The sequence below is a fragment of the Podarcis bocagei genome (assembly GCF_964188305.1).
Source record: "Podarcis bocagei genome assembly, chromosome: W".
Lineage (NCBI taxonomy): Eukaryota > Metazoa > Chordata > Lepidosauria > Squamata > Lacertidae > Podarcis > Podarcis bocagei.
This window is the reverse complement of record NC_138131.1, coordinates 55,273,051-55,291,087: the sequence shown is the minus strand read 5'-3', so window position 1 is coordinate 55,291,087 and position 18,037 is coordinate 55,273,051. Positions and strand designations below refer to the sequence as shown.

Below are 18,037 nucleotides of genomic sequence, written 5' to 3'. Positions count from 1 at the left end.
GACCAATTACGTCCATGTGAACCAGCTGTAGCGGTGACTCACTAACTCTGTCACTTCTGGGGTAAGAGACTCTGTGGGTTTTAACCTTTTTACAAACATTACAATCAAGGTACTTGTTACAACTCTTTAAATTACCCCCATCAGCCAATTCAGACATTTTTAGTACACTTTTCCAGCAAGCATGCCCCATTTTCCTATGCAATAAGTGCACACAGTTGTCATGTATAGCTTTGTTATTCACTGCAGGCTGAGATTTACTGACTACTGCTGCAACTTGAGATCCTGCTTTAAGCCAAAACAAGCCTCCCTCTGACTTAGCAGTGCCTAAAATCTCACCAGCCTTCTTAATAATGCAACTGTCTCCTTCAAAATGCACTTTAAACCCAGCTTTTAGCAAACAATCTACAGACATCAGATTGCTCCTTAATGACGGCACACAAAGTACATTTTGCAGGCATTCACGAAGACAAGGAACAAAAACTGCACCCCCCGAAATCACTTCGGAAGTACTTCCGTCTGCTAGAGCCACCTGGCTGCGCTGTGCTGAGTTCTTGGAAACAAACAATTCATCTGAATTCACGATATGGCGAGATGCTCCCGAATCGACCACCCAGACCGCTTGTTTCTCATCAGCAATCTTGACCTCGCCGGTCACCAGCTGAGCCGACTGTTTTTGTTTGAAGGATTTCTTTTTCCGCTGCTGCTGCTGCTGATCTTGTCTCTGCTCCTGCACCGGCAACTGAGACTTGACCAACTCCGGACATTGTCGTTTTAGATGCGCTGAAGACCCACATCGGAAACAACGCCTAACAGCAAACGCTGACTCCTCACCGGTACGCTGCTCTTGCTTCACCTCTGGCACGGCATGAGAACTCCTTCCAAACCGCCCACCTGTAGAAGCCTCTGCAGCCAACAACCTTTCTTGCCTCTTCTGCCATTCTTCAATCAAACGCCCAGTAACATAACTGACTGATAAATCACGCTCCTGCATGCCTTCTAGAGACAAAACTAAATTATCCCAGCTTTCCGGGAGAGAACTCAAAATAATAGCCACCTTCTCCTGCTGGTCTAATGCACAGTCTCTTTCCTGTAGCGCAGCAAACTTTAACTGTAAACTGTGTAGGTGTTCCTGCATTGTAACCCCAGGCTGTAACATTGCCTTGTACAATGCCTTGCGAATGAACAGCTTGGAAACCGCTGTCTCACGCACATGGAGTTCTTTAAGTGCTTGCCACACACCTCTAGCTGTCTTGATTCCCCTCACATACGGCAACTGGGAATCTTCCAGCCCTAAGACAATTGTGGCCCTTGCTCTTTGGTCTCTATCGAGGTCTTCATCATCAGGCTTCGTAGGAAACTTACTCACCACTTGCCAGAGACGATCCCTCTGCAGCACTGCCTGCATGCGTTCCGACCACAGCAAGTAATTGGAGTCATTCAGACGCTCAAAAGCCATCTGAACTGGTTGTGAGGTCATCTTGAGAGCGATGTCCCTGGAACCCGGAACCAGCTACTCACGACCACCGAGAGAGAAAACAGGAACCACAGCACCCAGCACTCACACGCTGCAGCTGTTGTCCTTGTGTCCGCTGCGTCACCAGCTCACCACGGTCAGGAACCAGCCAGGAACAACAACCTCTGGAACTACTGGAACCAACGCCGTTGATGCTGACACCACCGCAACTCAGGCTGGCAGCACAATGCCCATAACCTCATGGAACTTTGGAGTGTCAGGCATAGCCCTACTGGCTTTAGCCCAAACGTAGCAGAGTTTTCCTGCACAGCGAAGAAGCTAGTTGCGGCAGTAATGACTAGTCAGCTAGACTCAGAATAACTATTTACAGGATTTATTAAAAGGAAAAAATAAAACCAGCAGAGTTTCTGCATACAAATAAAAGCAAATAAATCCTATCTTTCTTTCTCTTTCTCTCTCTCTCATAACCAAACACAGCACTTCTAACTCCTAACACACCTCACACCAAACTGTGCTAGCAATCCCTAGATAACAGAGTTGAGTGCTGCTCGTTAACCAATCAGAGTGAGTAGTTTCTAGGTCAAGCAGACCTGGGCTTTCTGCCAAGAGTAAATTGACACCAGCTTGAGTTAATGGGAGAAGCTAGAATCTGCAAGTTTCCCACGAGAACCAATTAACAGAAACTGAAACCGAAACTGAACAAAAACGACCTTGACAGATTAGAAAACTGGGCCAAAACAAACAAAATGAATTTTAACAGGGAGAAATGTAAAGTATTGCACTTGGGCAAAAAAAATGAGAGGCACAAATACAAGATGGGTGACACCTGGCTTGAGAGCAGTACATGTGAAAAGGATCTAGGAGTCTTGGTTGACCACAAACTTGACATGAGCCAACAGTGTGACGCGGCAGCTAAAAAAGCCAATGCAATTCTGGGCTGCATCAATAGGAGTATAGCATCTAGATCAAGGGAAGTAATAGTGCCACTGTATTCTGCTCTGGTCAGACCACACCTGGAGTACTGTGTCCAGTTCTGGGCACCACAATTCAAGAAGGACACTGACAAACTGGAACGTGTCCAGAGGAGGGCAACCAAAATGGTCAAAGGCCTGGAAACGATGCCTTATGAGGAACGGCTAAGGGAGCTGGGCATTTTTAGCCTGGAGAAGAGGAGGTTAAGGGGTGATATGCTAGCCATGTTCAAATATATAAAAGGATGTCACATAGAGGAGGGAGAAAGGTTGTTTTCTGCTGCTCCAGAGAAGCGGACACGGAGCAATGGATCCAAACTACAAGAAAGAAGATTCCACCTAAACATTCGGAAGAACTTCCTGACAGTAAGAGCTGTTCGACAGTGGAATTTGCTGCCAAGGAGTGTGGTGGAGTCTCCTACTTTGGAGGTCTTTAAGCAGAGGCTTGACAACCATATGTCAGGAGTGCTCTGATGGTGTTTCCTGCTTGGCAGGGGGTTGGACTCGATGGCCCTTGTGGTCTCTTCCAACTCTATGATTCTATGATTCTATGATTCTATGATTCTAAGGTGTGAGCCTGTGACCTGGCCCAGGAAATAAGTATTTTAGCATTACAAAGGAATGGCCAGGCTCCCCAGAAAATCCAATCAAGTAACCTGCTAGACAGGAGATAAACAAGGAGAAGAGAAAAACAACATTTAAATTTCTGTGATGTAGGTGGGATGTATCTGAGGGGTGGTCTTAGGTTACACCCCTTCTGTGATGTATGCATAATGTTTCTGGGGGTGGTCCTGATCTAGAGAAGGGGAATTTCAAAAGTCTTTATAAGGCCTCGCAGGCCATTGTTCTGGGTCCTCTTCCTCTCCTGCGTGTGAGGGGAGTACCCTGTTGCAACAGATCAATAAAGATCAAGCTTACTAGCTGCTTTGCTTCTCAATATTCTCTGGTTGGCCTCTGTTATTTTCTCCTACCAATAGGGAACCTATGTAAGGACTCTATATGGGCTCTTGGATACCCCATAAGGGAAAAGGGCATATTTTTATTTACAACAGATGGCGACCACGCACGAAGGGACTTTTGGTTACCCAGATTCTGGAAGCGAGGAAGGACTGGTTATCCAGCGCGCACCAGGCAGTTTGCCAGGAGGAATAACCAGTCTTCCATCGGTCCCAGGGTCTGGCAATAACTGGAGTTTCAGCGGGGCTAACCAGAGGAAGCAAATCTTGATCAGGCCGGCCTTAAAAAAACCAGTCAAGAGATCCCGGGATCACCAGGACAGCGCTTGCGAAGTGAGTATGAGTAGGAAAAATGGGTAGTGGGGTGGGATTCTGCAAACCACAGCAAACCTATACTTCTCAAATCCTTACTTCTTTCCTCACTTTAACTCTTGAAAAATTGCCTTCTCCTCCTTTCTGTCCCCTCGATCTCAACACCAGCCTTAGCCCTTCGGAGTATGCCCAGGCAAGGGTTGTGTGTGACTTCTTTCACTTAATTCTTTATGCCGACCTATTCCTTCGGAGTTTTGCCCAGAAAGGTCGTGCAATTTCTTCTGCACTGAAAACTATAATTCCCAAGACTATAACTCCCAGCGCAGCCGCACCTCTGCCATGGCGATCTTTGTTAGAAATGACCTGTGAACAGAGAACGCAAGGGCGCTGAATTCCTTTCCATCTTTCATATTCCAGAGTCTCAATCTGGCATTGCAAGTGTGCAAGCGTTCAGTAGGGACTCTGAGTTAGATTGTAAAAGGCAGGGAGGTTGCTGTGGGTTGTAGAATAGAGATTAAGTCAGGTATCCCCAGGTTTTCCCCTCGGAGATTTGTCCAGGTATCCCCAGGTTTTTTCTCTTGGATCCCCAAGTTTTCCCCTCGGAGATTTGTCCAGGTATCCCCAAGTTTTCCCCTCGGATCCCCAGGTTTTTCCCCTCGGAGATTTGTCCAGGTATCCCCAGGTTTTCCCCCTCGGAGATTTGTCCAGGTATCCCCAGGTTTTTCCCCTCGGAGATTTGTCCAGGTATCCCCAGGATTTTCCCCTCGGAGATTTGTCCAGGTATCCCCAGGTTTTTCCCCCTCGGAGTTTTGACCAGGTTTCCCCTTTTCCGGACCCTTCGGAGTTTTGCCCAGGTCCAAACCCCTTTTAATTGAAAATGGGTGCACCTCAGTCAAAAGAAAAAAAGTCCCCAGACCCCTGGCGTGAAAGAAGCCCAGTTGGTGCTTACTTCCCGCCTGGACTCTGACAGTCCCCTTCAATTTGTGTTTAAGAAACGTTTTTCCTGTGTTTAAATTGTACTTAGGCAACATCCAGCAGCTGCTTATCTTAAATGTGCCATCTAAAATAAGAATGCAAGCTTGCTCCAAATTCTAAATCTAAGGAAGCCATGTTGAACCTTATCAGTCTTTAAACAAGACAAAAATTGAGAATGAAGTGTGCAAATGTTTGTTAAAGAGGCTCTAAAAGAGAGTTTTTCTCCCAAGTGGTAAAATCCTGTATACGTGCTACTTGTGTTCTGAAAGGAGGATTACCCCACCCCCTTTCTCTAGTTTCAGTGGGGAGGGTGATTTTAAGTCTAATGGTAAATGATGTTGTGTTGTAACTTTTGAGTTTGTGAGTACACCTGTGTTCCAGTCTAAGTTAACCTAATGTTTCTGCTGCAAAAGCCTAGTTGAGCCAACTGCTCTCTCAAGCTAAAATGCAGTGTATGTATTTCATTAAGCATATGCCTATGAAAGTATGGTGTTCCTTCTAAGAAAATCTGAGTCCAGTTTTAACTTTGATCTGGTTGGACAGAAGAGTTATTGTAAGGCTCCTGGTATCAGTCTCTATAAGACGTCCTGGCCTCTTTTCTTAGAAAATGCCCCCCCCCCCTGTTTCATTCTGTCTCTTTCAGGTTTTTTTTGGTTTTTTTCCCCCTTCTCCTTCTTATTCTGTGCCAGGTAAATTTACTCCCGAGTAAGCTTCCTTTAAAGGAAACTGCAAAGGGGGGGGGGCATAGATTAGGCTTACTATTCCTCTGCAAGTTCAGGAAAAATTGTCACTTTTGTATTCCTTTTAAATCAAATCTATGGTTGTTTTAACTATGCTTTATAAGAGATCCTCTCCCTATCTTAGGAAAAATGTTCACTTCAGTCTTTAAAGATAATTTATCTAGGAACTTTCACTCTTTAGTCTAAGGAAGTAAACACTCACTCAAACTAGCTTCAAGATCTGCTAAAAGGGTTGGGTACTTTTATTTTCCTCTTCCATAGTACATGATAGGCGCATGGCTTGTGGTCTCTTCCCCAGTTGTGTCTGTGTACATAAGTATGTGTGTGTCTCTCTGGTAGTACAAATCTTGCTATGAACCCTGTATTTTAGGGTTGGACTAGATGACCCCAGGTCCCTTTCAACTTTCCCAATTTGTGGCTGATGAGTTGAAATCCAGCCCAGATTTGCTCTTTGTTTTTAAAGGTGAGAGGTGAATGTGTGTGTTTCTGGTAGTACAAATCTTGCTATGAACCCTGTATTTTAGGGTTGGACTAGATGACCCCAGGTCCCTTTCAACTTTCCCAATTTGTAACTGATGTGTTGAAATTCAGCCCAGATTTGCTCGTGATGTTTGAAGCAGAACTGGTGATATCAGGCATTTAAGTGATTAGTGTTTATCATTTTGTCTATTATTTACAAAAATCAGACTTAAAAGTCTACTCAAAGTTTAAGCACATAAAAATTCATATAGTTAAGTAGAATTAGCCTTGACCATGACTGAGAATGTTAAAAAAATAAAATAAAATAATCCTATGAATTCTAACTCTCTGGCCATTTTTACTCATAAATAAGAGAGCGGTTGATTGTTCCGCGAATGGCCAGAGGGATATTAGCCCTTTCCTGTACATAAAGGAAGCACTCCTTTGCTTGGGCTGAATGGTGAATACTTGAATTGCTGAGTTTCTCTTTTTTGTTTTAAAATCTAACCATATTTTTAAAATCTACTCCTTACCTTTCCCTTCCTTATTCTAATTGAGCCAAAAGATGCAACATTTTCAATGGTATAAAAGGTTTGCTGAGGCATGAACTCTGCACATGCACAGAGGCTAGATCAGCTTTAAAAAAAAAAAAGAGAGAGCGAGAGAGAGAGAGAGATTGGAGGGGGGAGAGAGAAGGTTTGGAGAGCGGTGTGCTGCAGGGAGAAACCTTTCCAAATAGCCATTGAGGGAAATCACCCTTAATGTGTTTTGCTCCAGGGGCTACTTAATACAAAAGAGTTAAGTACTGGACATGTCAAATTCTTTTCACAGGTAATATCAAAGCACTCCCACTGTGAGTTCCTCTCTTGAGTAGATTTTATAACAGTGTGTGTGTGTGTGTGTGTGTGTATGCCTATGCATTTTAGGAACAGCATTTCCTGACAGACCTCTCACATGAAATAATTTTCCCTTTCAACAGGTGTGTATATGCCTATGCATTTTAGGAACAGCATTTCCTGACAGACCTCTCACATGAAATAATTTTCCCTTTCAACAGAGTGTCCTTTCTTTTCTCCCACAGCACAAATGATAATGAGGGGATGCAAACAGTGATTTAAATACTCTATAAAAAGTAATTGCATTTGTTTTTCTTTTTGTCTTTCTTCCCTTAAAGCCAAACAGCAACTTTCTTTCTGTTCTGTGAAACAAGTCTGAATCCCTGCTGTATTAGTAACTTCCATCTCTTTGTGCCTTTGACACTTTAAGTTACAAATAATCTGTTTTCATTTATTTAATCAGTTTCTCCATGATGTCTATGAAGTTAATCGAAGCACAACCAAACATTGTTTGAGCATTTCTTACTAATTCTGTCATTTTGGCTAGTGCAAGGTACCTGCACAACTTTAAATTGCCATTCATTTTTATTGGCATTAACTCATTTCCCAATATTCCGCTATTAACATTACAGCTGATGTCACATCAAGAAACACTTTTATTTTCATTTGTGATGTTAGAATGCCAAAACAGATTACTTCAGGTTACTTCAGGTTGCTTATTAATTGTGTGTCTTAGCATTTATTTATTTTTGGTTCCTCATAGGTCATTTGTGTGTGTGTGTGTTTTACTTTGGGGACATGTTCATCACATGTTGAAAGTCAGTCTCATGAAGTTCTTTTATTGGATAGCACATGGTGAATTTTAAGTTTCCCCCATTGGTTTCCCATTTTTTTTTTCAGTCCAGTAGTAATATGTGTGGTTTTGATAATATCTTTGTACTATTTAATAATAGTTATTTTCTGAATCTGATGTCTTTGTGTCAAGTCCATTTTCATCTAACTGGTAATCTAATTTTTTGCTTTCTTTTTATTTTTTAACCTTTCTTGTATTTTTTACAGTTCTCTTTCTCTACATGTGGAGTAATTTTTTATTAAGTGAAAGAAAGCAAACAAACTTAGCAGATAATAACAGTAATTATATGGAAATGTGATAATGAATAAAATGTTTAATCCACTAAGATTGTTATTATCTGCAGCTTCCCACGGAAAACTCAAGGACATCCCTTTTGCCTTTTCCCCCATCCTTGTCTAACTGTGTGTTTAAGTCTCCCCAAAACCCTGCCCCCTTACAGGATATCACTTCTACAGATGTGCAATGATGAAAAGCAGCAACAACCCCTCAACTCACAAGACCTGCAACACCAGAGTTTTCAAAGTGCCCACAGTTATCTCTTTCAAAGGCTATAGACTGACGGGGGGGGGCTGACAAAGGGGGGAGGAGTTGAATTGCAAGGACATTTTTTCACTTGAACCTCAAGCCTCTGCTCCAGGATTCAAAAGATACATACGTAAAAGATCACAATTGTGTCAAGATATGTAACAGATATTTAATTAGTTTTTTTTTTTGTATTATGTGTTATTATGTAAGAATGTTGAAATGTGTCTGACAGTGTAATTTCCACAAAGGGGGGAATATTGTGTGTAACTGTTTTTGTGTTTAATGTCTTATTGCTTACACACCAATGGAGAATTCTCATGCATTTTATACTTTCTAATAGCTCACACTATTGTGTAGTCCAATGTTTAGATAACCACATTTCATTGTCCCACCTGACACTATGCCAATCTTTCCCTATCCATTTTAATATGTGTTAAACCTCGTTTTGCCAAGGACAAACTTCTGGATCCATAAAACACCAGGTACATGAAGGTGGATATGCTTTAGTTTAGCAGGAATGATCCCTTATAGAGTTAAATTGACTTATTTGGACAAAGTGCCCTTTTTAAGAATGGTTTTCTTTAACAGATTGGTTTGAAGAGTTGAGAACCATGGGGCAAGATAAATTCAAATTGGACTCAGTTTGAATTGGGCAAGTGTATCCAGGCTGCAATTAGCTTTTTGGTCCTTTAAGTGCAAGTGAGCAACTTCCCATTGTGCGAGTGCGAGACCACAGCCTATAATAAAATCCCATAGCTAAAGGCCAAGGCGAAGACCTCTCCCTCACGAGATGCCCAAACCTGTGCCAGCTATGGTGAATGCCAGGCGACATGGTTAAATGAAAGCCCTGAGGGGATTCAACAGACAGGATGTGTTGCTGTAGCACTATGTCAGTGTGAGACCTCAGAAGAGCTACCTTGACACCTGAGAACACAAAAATGGCGGGGGGGAAGCAAACTGCACTTTTCAGTCATTAGTGGACCTTACCTTCCTGCTAGGTGTAAAGCATAGAACACTATTGAGTAAATGGTCTCTCCCAAAGTGTTAGAATGCCACAAGTAATTTAGTAGCAAAACGCAACATGTGTTATTTTTATGATATATTTATACAAACACATCCATTTACAACATACGATGTTATTATTTGTGGGGCAATAATTTTTAAGAAAAATTCTAGCCCCAAAGGGGGGAATATTGTGATAGGAATTTTATGGTTTTAGATATATAGTAATGTTCATAACTGCACATACATAGATCAGCACAGGAACCATTTTGATTCCTAAACTGACCAAATCCTTTCTCTGCAAGGTTAAAAATGGAAAAGCCTCCCCATTGTCTCTTCCTTTAATCTGTGTTTGAATAAGGTGTGAGCCTGTGACCTGGCCCAGGAAATAAGTATTTTAGCATTACAAAGGAATGGCCAGGCTCCCCAGAAAATCCAATCAAGTAACCTGCTAGACAGGAGATAAACAAGGAGAAGAGAAAAACAACATTTAAATTTCTGTGATGTAGGTGGGATGTATCTGAGGGGTGGTCTTAGGTTACACCCCTTCTGTGATGTATGCATAATGTTTCTGGGGGTGGTCCTGATCTAGAGAAGGGGAATTTCAAAAGTCTTTATAAGGCCTCGCAGGCCATTGTTCTGGGTCCTCTTCCTCTCCTGCGTGTGAGGGGAGTACCCTGTTGCAACAGATCAATAAAGATCAAGCTTACTAGCTGCTTTGCTTCTCAATATTCTCTGGTTGGCCTCTGTTATTTTCTCCTACCAATAGGGAACCTATGTAAGGACTCTATATGGGCTCTTGGATACCCCATAAGGGAAAAGGGCATATTTTTATTTACAACACCTGGCACAGAATAAGAAGGAGAAGGAAAAAACCTGAAAGAGAGAATGAAACAAGGGGGGGGGGCATTTTCTAAGAAAAAAGGCCAGGACATCTTATTGAGACTGATATCAGGAGCCTTACAATAACTCTTCTGTCCAACCAGATCAAAGTTAAAACTGGACTCAGATATTTTTCTTAGAAGGAACACCATACTTTCATAGGCATATGCTTAATGAAATACATACACTGCATTTTAGCTTGAGAGAGCAGTTGGCTCAACTAGGCTTTTGCAGCAGAAACATTAGGTTAACTAGAAACATTAGGTTAACTTAGACTGGAACACAGATGTACTCACAAACTCAAAAGTTACAACACAACATTTACCATTAGACTTAAAATCACCCTCCCCACTGAAACTAGAGAAAGGAGGTGGGGTAATCCTCCTTTCAGAACACAAGTAGCACGTATACAGGATTTTACCACTTGGGAGGAAAACTCTTTTAGAGCCTCTCTCAAATAAACATTTGCACACTCCATTCTCCATTTTGTCTTGTTTTTAAGACTGATAAGGTTCAACATGGCTTCCTTAGATTTAGAATTTGGAGCAAGCTTGCATTCTTATTTTAGATGGCACATTTAAGATAAGCAGCTGCTGGATGTTACCTAAGTACAATTTAAACACAGGAAAAACGTTTCTTAAACACAAATTGAAGGGGACTGTCAGAGTCCAGGCGGGAAGTAAGCACCAACTGGGCTTCTTTCACGCCAGGGGTCTGGGGACTATTTTTCTTTTGACTGAGGTGCACCCATTTTCAATTAAAAGGGTTTTGGACCTGGGCAAAACTCCGAAGGGTCCGGAAAAGGGGAAACCTGGACAAAAAAACTTGGGGATACCTGGACAAATCTCCGATGGGAAAAACCTGGGGATACCTGGACAAATCTCCGAGGGGGAAAACCTGGGGATCCGAGGGGAAAACTTGGGGAAACCTGGACAAATCTCCGAGGGGAAAACTTGGGGATCCAAGGGAAAAAACCTGGGGATACCTGGACAAATCTCCGAGGGGAAAAACCTGGGGATCCGAGGGGAAAACTTGGGGATACCTGGACAAATCTCCGAGGGGAAAACTTGGGGATCCAAGAGAAAAAACCTGGGGATACCTGGACAAATCTCCGAGGGGAAAACCTGGGGATCCGAGGGGAAAACTTGGGGAAACCTGGACAAATCTCCGAGGGGAAAACTTGGGGATCCAAGGGAAAACTTGGGGATACCTGGACAAATCTCCGAGGGGAAAACTTGGGGATCCAAGGGAAAAAACCTGGGGATACCTGGACAAATCTCTATTCTACAACTCACAGCAACCTCCCTGCCTTTTACAATCTAACTCAGAGTCCCTACTGAACGCTTGCACACTTGCAATGCCAGATTGAGACTCTGGAATATGAAAGATGGAAAGGAATTCAGCGCCCTTGCGTTCTCTGTTCACAGGTCATTTCTAACAAAGATTGCCATGGCAGAGGTGCGGCTGCGCTGGGAGTTATAGTCTTGGGAATTATAGTTTTCAGTGCAGAAGAAATTGCACGACCTTTCTGGGCAAAACTCCGAAGGAATAGGTCGGCATAAAGAATTAAGTGAAAGAAGTCACACACAACCCTTGCCTGGGCATACTCCGAAGGGCTAAGGCTGGTGTTGAGATCGAGGGGACAGAAAGGAGGAGAAGGCAATTTTTCAAGAGTTAAAGTGAGGAAAGAAGTAAGGATTTGAGAAGTATAGGTTTGCTGTGGTTTGCAGAATCCCACCCCACTACCCATTTTTCCTACTCATACTCACTTCGCAAGCGCTGTCCTGGTGATCCCGGGATCTCTTGACTGGTTTTTTTAAGGCCGGCCTGATCAAGATTTGCTTCCTCTGGTTAGCCCCGCTGAAACTCCAGTTATTGCCAGACCCTGGGACCGATGGAAGACTGGTTATTCCTCCTGGCAAACTGCCTGGTGCACGCTGGATAACCAGTCCTTCCTCGTTTCCAGAATCCGGGTAACCAAAAGTCCCTTCGTGCGTGGTCGCCATCTGTTGTAAATAAAAATATGCCCTTTTCCCTTATGGGGTATCCAAGAGCCCATATAGAGTCCTTACATAGGTTCCCTATTGGTAGGAGAAAATAACAGAGGCCAACCAGAGAATATTGAGAAGCAAAGCAGCTAGTAAGCTTGATCTTTATTGATCTGTTGCAACAGGGTACCCCCCTCACACGCAGGAGAGGAAGAGGACCCAGAACAATGGCCTGCGAGGCCTTATAAAGACTTTTGAAATTCCCCTTCTCTAGATCAGGACCACCCCCAGAAACATTATGCATACATCACAGAAGGGGTGTAACCTAAGACCACCCCTCAGATACATCCCACCTACATCACAGAAATTTAAATGTTGTTTTTCTCTTCTCCTTGTTTATCTCCTGTCTAGCAGGTTACTTGATTGGATTTTCTGGGGAGCCTGGCCATTCCTTTGTAATGCTAAAATACTTATTTCCTGGGCCAGGTCACAGGCTCACACCTTATTCAAACACAGATTAAAGGAAGAGACAATGGGGAGGCTTTTCCATTTTTAACCTTGCAGAGAAAGGATTTGGTCAGTTTAGGAATCAAAATGGTTCCAGGTCGGCCTTCTTGTACTGATCTATGTATGTGCAGTTATGAACATTACTATATATCTAAAACCATAAAATTCCTATCACATACTACCCTTCGGAGAAAAACCCCAACTCACCCTCCCACTATATATCAGGGTCTGGGGGCTTCTCCTTACTCTTATATAGCAGGGTCTGGGGACTTCTCCCTCTGTATATCAGGGTCTGGGGACTTCCGCTTCAGTGTATCTGAAGAAGTGTGCATGCACACAAAAGCTTATATCAGGCATCCCCAACCTGCGCCCCCCCCCCGATGTTTTGGCCTACAACTCCCATGATCCCTAGCTAACAGGACCAGTGGTCGGGGATGATGGGAATTGTAGTCTAAAACATCTGGAGGGCCGAAGGCTTGGGGTGCCTGGCTTATACCAAGAACAAACTTTGTTGGTCTCTAAGGCACTACTGGACAATTTTTATATATATTTTGACTTCATCAGACCAATACGGCTACCTACCTGAATCTAGAACCCTGGTTTTCTTTGCCCCCTTTCAGATCGTCTGTGATTGGACCGATTACGACGAGAGAATGAAGAAGCTTGTCAGTATTGTGGCTGACCAGCTGGAGAAGAACCGGCTCCCTTCGGTGCACCCCCATCACAGCATGCTGTATCCACTGTCTCACGGCTTCCGAAAGGCTATTGCCGAGAGACATGGGAACCTTTGCCTGGACAAGGTGGGTCTATGCTGTGAAGAGGTGTGCGCCGCTCCGTTCCGTCAGAGTTTGAATGCTTTCATGTTGGCTTTGGATATATAATAATATATAATAATTTATTATTTCTACCCTGCCCATCTGTCTGGGTATCCTCAGCCACTCTGGGTGGCTGCCAACCAAATATTAAAAACACAAGACAGCATTAAATATTTAAAAACTTCCCTAAACAGGGCTGCCTTCAGATGTCTTTTAAAAGTGAGATAATTGCTTATTTCTTTGACATCTGATGGAAGGGCGTTCCACAGGGCGGCCGTCACCACGAGAAGGCCCTCTGCCTGCTTCCCTGTAACTTGGCTTCTTGCAGGGAGGGAAGCGCCAGAAGGCCCTCGGGAGAGGGACCCCGGTGTCCGGGGTGGAGATGCTCCTTCAGGTCTACTGGGCCGAGGCCATTGAGGGCTTTCAAGGTCAGCACCGACACTATGAATTGTGCTTGGAAACGTACTGGGAGCCAAAGCAGATCTCTTGGGACCGGTGGTATGTGGTCTCAGTCAGACTGGATTTAAATCCTTTATTTTACAGAAAGGCTTGATCTTGCTGGCATCCTCTTAATATTGACAACCAGAGGAAAGTTTCATCTGCTGGGCTGTTTAGGGCTTTCAAGGTCAGCACCAACACTTTGAATTGTGCCCGGAAACGTACTGGGAGTCAATGCAGGTCTTTCAAGACTGGTGTTATGTGGTCTCTGCGGCTGTTCACAGCCCCCAGTCTGGCTACCACATTCTGGATTAATTGCAGTAAGGTAGCCCCACATAGAGCGCATTGCAGTCGTCAAAGCTGGAGATAACAAGAGCATGCGCCACTCTGGCAAGAGAGTCCGTGGGCAGGGAGGGTCTTATCCTGCATCCCAGATAGAGCTGCCCTGGACACAGAACAGACCTGTGCCTCCATGGGTCCAAAATGACCCCCAGACTGTGCAGCTGGTCCTTCAGGGGCACAGTTGCCCCGTTCAGGACCAGGGAGTCCCCCCCACCCACCCACACACCACAGAACTTCAGTCTTGTCAGGATTCAACCTCAACCAGTTAGCTGCCATCCACCCTCCAACCGCCTCGAGGCACCCGCGCAGGAACTCCACCGCCTTTGCCGGCTCTGATTTGAAAGAGAGGTAGAGCTCTCTATCAGGCTTCCTCAACCTTGGCCCTCCTGATGCTTTTGGCCTACAGCTCCATGGTCCCTAGCTAGCAGGTCTAGTGGTCAGGGATGATGGGCACTGTAGTTTGAAAACAGCTGGAGGGCCAAGGTTTAGGAAGCCTGCTCTGTATTGGCGCCAATGGCTGTTAAGCGAAAAAATTCCAGGGTGAGTGACTCCTTGACAGCCTAGCTCACCGGGGCACTTGTCCCCCATGGGTCCATGCTGTCAGTAAAAGGAGGAAGTCCCAGCCCGGTAATTTGGAGCAAAACAGTGGTCAGTAGACCATGATTCTTACTGTTGCACCACAGGTCTGCCCAGGAGTAAGAACCCCGAGCATGGGGCAATGTCAACTTTTATAACTTCCTTCTTCCCCCCAGAATACACTTCAAGCAGCATCGTTGATACATCATCACTACATCACTAGCACATCACAAATGAGGAGGGGTATACAAGGGTTATGCATTCACTATGAGGTCCCTTTATCAGACCCCTTAAATCTCCATCACTGAAAGAACAATAAAACTCTTGACACGTCCTTTCCCACTGGACTTGTCTGGAGATGGGCATTCAGAACACCTGCCTTGCTAAACTGCCTTGGCAGATGTCTATGGTTGCCCCCTTGGTCCCTCCCTCGGTGGGGTGCCGTGTATGTGCTCTCAGGCTTGGGGAATTCTGGCGGGATGCCCTGTTCCTGCTGCCTACATGACTTCCTGCTTCTTGGCTCATGGAGGGAGGTGGAGCCCAAATTCGTTCAAATGGCGGAATGAGGAGAGTCGGTTAAAGCATAGATTTTCTGCATGTCTTTCTTGGGCTGTCAAGTCAAAGGTATGTATATTTGTAACATTGGAACAACTTCAAAGATGTGGCCTCATGTCCCCCACCCCCATGTCATTTCCGTAACCCGGCTTTCTTGAATCCCCTTGCTAGATCAACGTGCTCCACAAGCCGCCTTACGAGCACCCCAAGGACCTGAAAGGCAGTGAGGGCCGGCTCCGCGTTGGCTACCTGAGCTCTGACTTTGGGAACCACCCCACCTCCCATCTCATGCAGTCAATCCCAGGCATGCACAATTCGGACAAATTTGAGGTGAGGTGCACAAGAGGGCAGCTGTGTGAGTAGCTCAGGCGGCAGAGCGCTGAGACTCTGAATCTTGGGGTCATGGGTACGAGCCCCACGTTGGGCCAAACGAATGAATACAGCCTAGGACCGCCTCTCCACGGAGGATCTAACAGTCTGCAAATAAAAAAATGTTAGAGGTCCTGGGCTTCAGGGAGATTAGGCTGGCCTCGACCAGGGCCAGGGCCTTTTCAGCCTTGGCCCCGGCCTGGTGGAACTCTCTGCCACAAGAGATCAGGACCCTGGGTGACTTCCGGTCGGCGCCAGCGCTAATGGCGGTCCTCTTTCCGAGCTCCGGAGGAGGACTGCTCTGCGAGTTCGGGTCTGACCCGCTACGGCAAGCGGGGGACCCCTAAAATCACAGGCGCGGAAGCCTGTGAACGAGGAGATTCGGTGGGCACCAGGAGCGCCCCCCCTTTACCGCAGAAAGAGCCTTTTTAAAGGCTCCGGAACGACATCGGGGGAGCGCGGTGCTGAGAATCGCTACCCAGCCCGCAGGGTGAAGCCGCGTCGCTATTAGCGGAGAGCGCCGATTCCTTCCTGTAAATTTCGGACTGAAAAAACCCGTGAGTAAGACTGAACGTCTATTTGAAACTAAAGTCTGGAAATTTGGCTGAAAACGGGGAGGTGAAAATTAAGGAAGTCTGCCTTCCCCCGACTGCATGAAAGTGAAAGCAACGAAACTTTAAAGCTGCATCCGCAAGAGACATTGCCTTTGATTAATTAAATCTGACATTTGGACTTTAGATCTCCCCTCTAGCTAGCAGGGCAGAGGGGAGGCAAAAGAGACATTAGTAACTGCATGATCTATTTAAAAGAAAAAAATTTCTGCTGCCTCAATAACCTGAAACGGACTGCTAAATAAGACAATAGGGCACTGAACTGACTTTTCCCTGTGAAGGTTACATTGTGATACAAAGTTCCTGGATTCTTTTGCTACAGTATACCAGAGTAGGCTGAGACAGTATCTACTGGAAAACTGCTGCAATTTATATTTACAAGCCTCCTGATATACTTGTTTTAAACTTTCTTTCTTTCTTTTTGTATTTGGACATTTTCTTTGTCTCTGTATCTGGACATTTTGATTTGCTCCCCCTAGAGGGTAAAGTAAAGGCCGATATAGCTCAAGACAGTGGAATTTTCCATCCGGAAACGGTTCCCGTGGGAAACGACCTTGGGACATGAGTGGTCCACTAGAAGAGATAGCCACAAGAGCTAAGACTAGACAACAACAACAGCACCAGCAACAGCAACAGCAACAAAAGAAGAGAGGCTCGATTACAGGCGCAACCCCTACAGGACCTACAGGAATAACAGGACAAGAAAAAGTGACAGCTGTCTCCATGGATGCTGTGACACAAGCTTTACTTAAGATAAACCAATCCCTGGAGACTCTAACAAAGCAGAGCTCAGAAAATACACAAAAATTAACAGAGTTATCAGCAAGATTAGATCTGAACACAGAATCTATAAACAAATTGGTCCAGGAAAATTCTGCAACACGTAAAATTGCGGAAGAAGCTAGAGCTATTGCTGGAGAGACTCAAGAGAACTTAGAACCGATTGCCAAAAAGGTGCACGAGCATGACGCAACTCTGGCTTTGTGGGAATTACAGAGAAAAGAGAGAAATTTGAAATTGAGATTAATTCCAGAGAACGAAGGTGACAATCTCATGGAGTTTTTAACACAAGAGTTTGCTGACTGCTGGGAAGATTTGGAGGAAGACGAATTTAAAATCACAACAGCGTTTAGACTGGGTAAAAAACAGAACAGAAAGACCCCGAGGGATTGTTTGATTACCCTTAGATCCAAGGAAGAAAGAGACAAAATATTAAGACTACATTTTGGAAAGGCCTTGCAAATTGGAAATTCAGCTGTACAGATTTTTAAAGACATCCCAAAATATATCTTGGATCTGAGAACCTTCTATAAGGATCTGGTTTTTTTGTTAAAGAAGAATACCATCCTCTTTAGGTGGGAATTTCCACAGGGATTGTCTTTCGATTACAAGGGGAAGAAGGTGAAAATAAAGACTATACAAGACAAAGAGAAATTTTTGGAAAGAAACCGAGAGGACCTACAGAAGGGAACTGTGGACCCAATTGCAGAACAGAGGAGAGCAATAGACATTTTGAATCTTTCGTTTGGACACATTCCACCACCATCAGAGGAAGAGCAACAACTTGGAGCTGTTGGAGGAGTGTCAGAAAAATAACAAGATGGCTCTGCAATTCCTTAGTTGGAATTGTAATGGGCTCAATATGCCTTTGAGGAGACGACAAGTTTTTCATATTCTGAACAGAGAACAACTGGATTTGATATGCCTACAAGAAACCCATATAACCAGAGCTCACAGGAGATTACTTATAAACAAAAGACTAGGACAAGAATTTATCTCATCAGACAAAGTCAAAAAAAGAGGAGTTGTGATCTATGTAAAAGAGAAATGGGCTCCAAAAATGATGTTTAA

General features: G+C 44.4%; 2 protein-coding genes across 2 annotated transcripts in view; one reads left to right on the top strand and one right to left on the bottom strand.

The window, feature by feature from the left end:
* Positions 1-7,611, bottom strand: part of LOC308578110 (uncharacterized protein) — a gene marked incomplete at both ends in the record, with an annotated part of 45,408 nt that extends 37,797 nt beyond the window's left edge. Inside the window, one exon of the mRNA XM_081178379.1 lies at positions 7,576-7,611. Coding sequence (XP_081034505.1) covers positions 7,576-7,611 — 36 coding nt within the window. The remainder of the gene's footprint in view (positions 1-7,575) is intronic.
* A 5,508-nt stretch (positions 7,612-13,119) lies between these two features.
* LOC308577989 (UDP-N-acetylglucosamine--peptide N-acetylglucosaminyltransferase 110 kDa subunit-like) lies at positions 13,120-15,580 on the top strand. Its single transcript, XM_081178300.1, has 2 exons — positions 13,120-13,280; positions 15,378-15,580. The coding sequence occupies exons 1-2, from the start codon at positions 13,134-13,136 to the stop codon at positions 15,567-15,569; spliced, it is 339 nt and encodes a 112-aa protein (XP_081034426.1). The 5' UTR covers positions 13,120-13,133; the 3' UTR covers positions 15,570-15,580.
* The last annotated feature ends 2,457 nt before the right edge of the window (positions 15,581-18,037 follow it).

Excerpts from the sequence above, each read along its gene's own strand:
- LOC308577989 (XM_081178300.1), top strand. The coding sequence starts at position 13,134 with ATGAAGAAGCTTGTCAGTATTGTGGCTGACCAGCTGGAGAAGAACCGG. Across the intron at positions 13,281-15,377 it reads GGAACCTTTGCCTGGACAAG|ATCAACGTGCTCCACAAGCC; the intron begins GTGGGTCTATGC and ends TCCCCTTGCTAG.